At 39.4% G+C, this 3,981-nt stretch overlaps 1 gene segment (V, D, J or C); it reads left to right on the forward strand.

Moving 5' to 3' along the window:
• The first annotated feature begins 274 nt into the window (after positions 1-274).
• On the forward strand, positions 275-811 carry LOC114634214. The segment is given in 2 exon segments: positions 275-348; positions 432-811. Coding segments are annotated over 2 exon segments (429 nt in total).
• The last annotated feature ends 3,170 nt before the right edge of the window (positions 812-3,981 follow it).

The following is a 3,981-nucleotide window of genomic DNA, read 5'->3' on the forward strand; positions in this document are numbered from 1 at the left end:
TGAAAACTATTGTGAGCCTTGGCACTGATGTTACATCCACAGCATCTACACAGCACACCTGGTAGGAGTATGGGTTTCATTTCCTTATAGATCATTAGAACGTGGACCTCAGCAGCCTGATGCTTGACCCAGGGATCATAGACCTTCTTCTTATCTAGGAGGACTATGTCCTTAACTAAATACACTGATCATGAATATTCAAATCATGTGAGTGTATGGTTGTTACAAACAGGAATACATACACCCTACAAAGAGATATAGTCAGTGTTCTTTCTACAGTCACTGAACACTCTACCTTCATGATGATTTGGAGCTGGATTTTCCTCTTCCTATTGTCAACATACACAGGTAAGGGGCTTCTAAGTTCCAACCCTGAAGTTCATACATGAACTCAGATGACAATGGAATCAACTTTGCCTTTCTCTCCACAGCTGTCCTCTCCCAGGTCCAGCTTCAGCAGTCTGAGGCTGAACTTGAGCAGCCTGGGGCCTCAGTGAAGTTGTCCTGCAAGGCTTCTGGCTACACCTTCACCAACTACTATATGCACTGGGTGAAGCAGAGGCCTGGACAGGGACTGGAGTGGATCGGATGGATTGGTCCTACAAATGGTGATACTAAATATTCTCAGAAGTTTCAAGGCAAGGCCACATTGACTGTAGACAAATCAGCCAGCACAATCTACATGCAGCTCAGCAGCCTGACATCTGAAGACTCTGCAATCTATTACTGTGCCAGACAAGGACACGGTGTTACAACCACATCCTGCGTGTATCAGAAACTCTCAAGGAGTAGGAAGCTGCCCTGGGACTGAGGTGACAGAGAAAATTTGCTTGATGACATGATCAGAAACATACAGTCTGAGTGGCCCTTTGTCTCATTCCTGATTCCAGGATGACAGTACTATTAGGTCTTTGCCTTGGGCCTGGGATGACAGAGAAGATTTCCTGATGACTTACTCAGAAACATGCCGACTGTATGGCCCTCTGTCTCTCTCCTGATGACAAGATGACAGTATTATATGGCCTTTGTCAAACTTTCAAAATTTTAACTGTGAATGCAGTGATATCAGTGATGTTTACACCTATATCACATTGTACCTTGACCACCTCTGTTAGCATGTTTCTTCCTTAGTAAAACAATACAAAAGGGAAGAGTGTGAACATGCATAGTGAGAAAAACATATCTTTGTTTTCAAAGACTGGAATATTTAATGGAGTAGCTTTGATTAAGTTAAATATCAAATAGACCATTAAAATCACACAAATAGCATCTAACTAAACGAAAACATTTCTTAACGAAGTTAAGTCTTAAGTTACCTGAATGCTTGTTCTCAATTCTGGCTCAGTGCTTCAGTAGAAATTTCAGTCCCATAAAGTATAAGAGATATTTATATTATAGTTCTCTGCCATAAAAGTGTAATTCTTGTGAGTTGATTGAAAGTATCATTAAATCACGTTTCATAAAACTCATTTATTTACCCAATGCATGTACTTGTTAATTGAGAATAGGTTTGAGATTCTGCATAATTTAGTGGTCTTAAATTTACTTTCTTCTTTGTCCCATTACGCTGACCTATGGTTTCAAGCCTATAAGAGTATAGACAAACACTGACACAACACCACTGGATACCTGGAGGTCACCTGTGTTTTATAGAGAATTTGATTTTGGATAAATAGGTGAATTTCATCCAGCAAAAAGACACCAATGATACTGTGCAATAATAGGGTTTTATTTCATAAGAAAACAGTTAATATTGAATGTTTCTGAAACAGATATTCTTTTCCCTTAAAGTGTGAATGCCATGTGCTTAATATGAAAGTGATATCATAGGCTGAATATGGGGTGACAGGAAAGAATCCCCATACCCTATCCTGTAATTATATTACACATCATTCAAACCTATATTGAATTTAAAATATTGTTTTAAATACCAGTGTCTTCTTAAAGTCTCATCTCTCCATCAACTGGAAAGTCTAGAATGATCAGCAGGCAGGGGAGTCTTCCTGTTCTGGCCTGGGAATTGAATGAGAGTCTCCAATTTACTATGAAGATATCTGCCCAGTCTTTGTAAGACCTTGGTTAAAGCAGTTGTTTGTTACATGCTGCAAAAGAAAGTTTGAAGTGCCCAGATAACTTTTACATCAAAGATCCACAGTGTGTGTAACCACTATGGAATTCAGTGTGGTTGTTCCACTGGAAACTGTGAATAGGTCTACCTCAATATCCAGATATACCACTGTGACAAATATGCAAACAACCCTATATCCTGCTAGAAGCATTTTCTCTATCATATTCATTGATGCTGTATTAATGTTAGCCCAAATTGGAAATAGCCTAGAGTCTGTCAATGTAAAAGTCGATGAAGAAAGTGGTACTAAACTGAGAGCTATAGCGTGTATGAAAAGGACATGGTGTAGACCTATGTCTGTCCTATACTTGCTGCTTCAGTCTCTCTGAGTTCACATTACTTTTGCTCAGTTGATTTAGAGGGCCTTGTTCTTCTAGTATACTCCATTCCCTTTAACTCTTATATGTTTTCAGCTACATTTTCTGTGGGATTCCCTGAACTCTGAAGAGAGGAATTTGATGGAGCGGTGTAGTCCAAAGGCTTGCTTTCTGCATAATGTTTGGCTTGAGTCTCAGTATTTGTTATCAATTTTATTTTTGTGGGAATCCTGAGCATATAAAAATATCGGTCTCTGATTGTTTTGCCTTCTCTTTTGGCTTTTTATTTTACTTTATTTATTTATTTATTTGTTTGTTTATTTGTTTCTTGTTCTGACTTCCTAACTTCAATGTAATTTGTTTTGGTTTAGCTTATTATACTTTACTCTTCTATTTTTTTTTTTAACATGAGAAGCCTTTTTGTTTCTAATGAGGGGTATAAAGGGAGTGGATCCAGATGGAAATATAGTAGCTCTTAGGCTTTAAGTATTTAATTAGGCAGGCTAGATCACACAGATTAGATATAGAGTAAGGAAGTTCAAAAGAAGGATGGATGCCTCTAGTAGAGGAAATACAATATTTATATAGATGCATCCATGTAGGACACAGCCAGAGTTTCTCCCCTTCTCCCATTCAGCTACGGGCCGATCTAGCCTGTATGCCCCACTTAGGTTGGCCTTTCCATGGCCTCCCAGTGGTTCCTGGGAGCCCAAAGGCTTGAGAACCAAGGGGCCTCATGCTGCCTCATGGCCCAGGGACCCCCCCAACCCTAGAGCTCTGTCCCCCATGAGACCTCAGACTGTGTTCTCTCACCCTGAACAGAGTTCTGTGGCTTCTCGTAGCCTGATATCTGCTCAGTGCCAGCTTGGAGAGAATACAGTCAAATTTCCATGCTTCTGTCTCTCTGAGCTCCAGCCCTAGCCCCTTGGAAGTGGCAGCTGTGGGACCCACACATCAGGACAACTGACCCATGCACACTACAGAACCACAACAATCTAGTTACAATCCCTTTGATATAGACTCATGATCTGCATGCAAGATACGCTGGTTCAATTGTCACAAACATCATGACTGGATTTTAGGCTCACTCCATAAGATGGCACCCACTTCTGACACTGCTTTGTTGGCCAAGAACCTAATACTGGAGAGAGTATGGATTAAAAGGATAACTAAATAATATTATGCTGTCAAACAAACAAACAAAAAGCACAAAACAAACAAAAACAGAGCAATACAATGAATCCTAATAACATTCTTTTCTACTAGTTCACTAGTGTTTTGCTCAGCCATCATCAGAGAAGTTCCCTTCAGTAGTAGATATGAACAAACACAGAGACTACAACTGGAGAATATTGTTGTATAATAATGTAATGGTTCTTAATATGACCTATCAACACCCCACCCAATAATAGAGTTAAATTCTTATTGATTTATTTAATCACCCTTTACACACTTTTCAAATACTTCGAATCTATTTTTCTACACTAGACTGTCTATTTACCAGCTCTACTCCACACATTACTTTGCTGTTTGAGT

Source organism: Grammomys surdaster, unplaced genomic scaffold, assembly GCF_004785775.1.
Source record: "Grammomys surdaster isolate TR1022 unplaced genomic scaffold, NIH_TR_1.0 917, whole genome shotgun sequence".
Lineage (NCBI taxonomy): Eukaryota > Metazoa > Chordata > Mammalia > Rodentia > Muridae > Grammomys > Grammomys surdaster.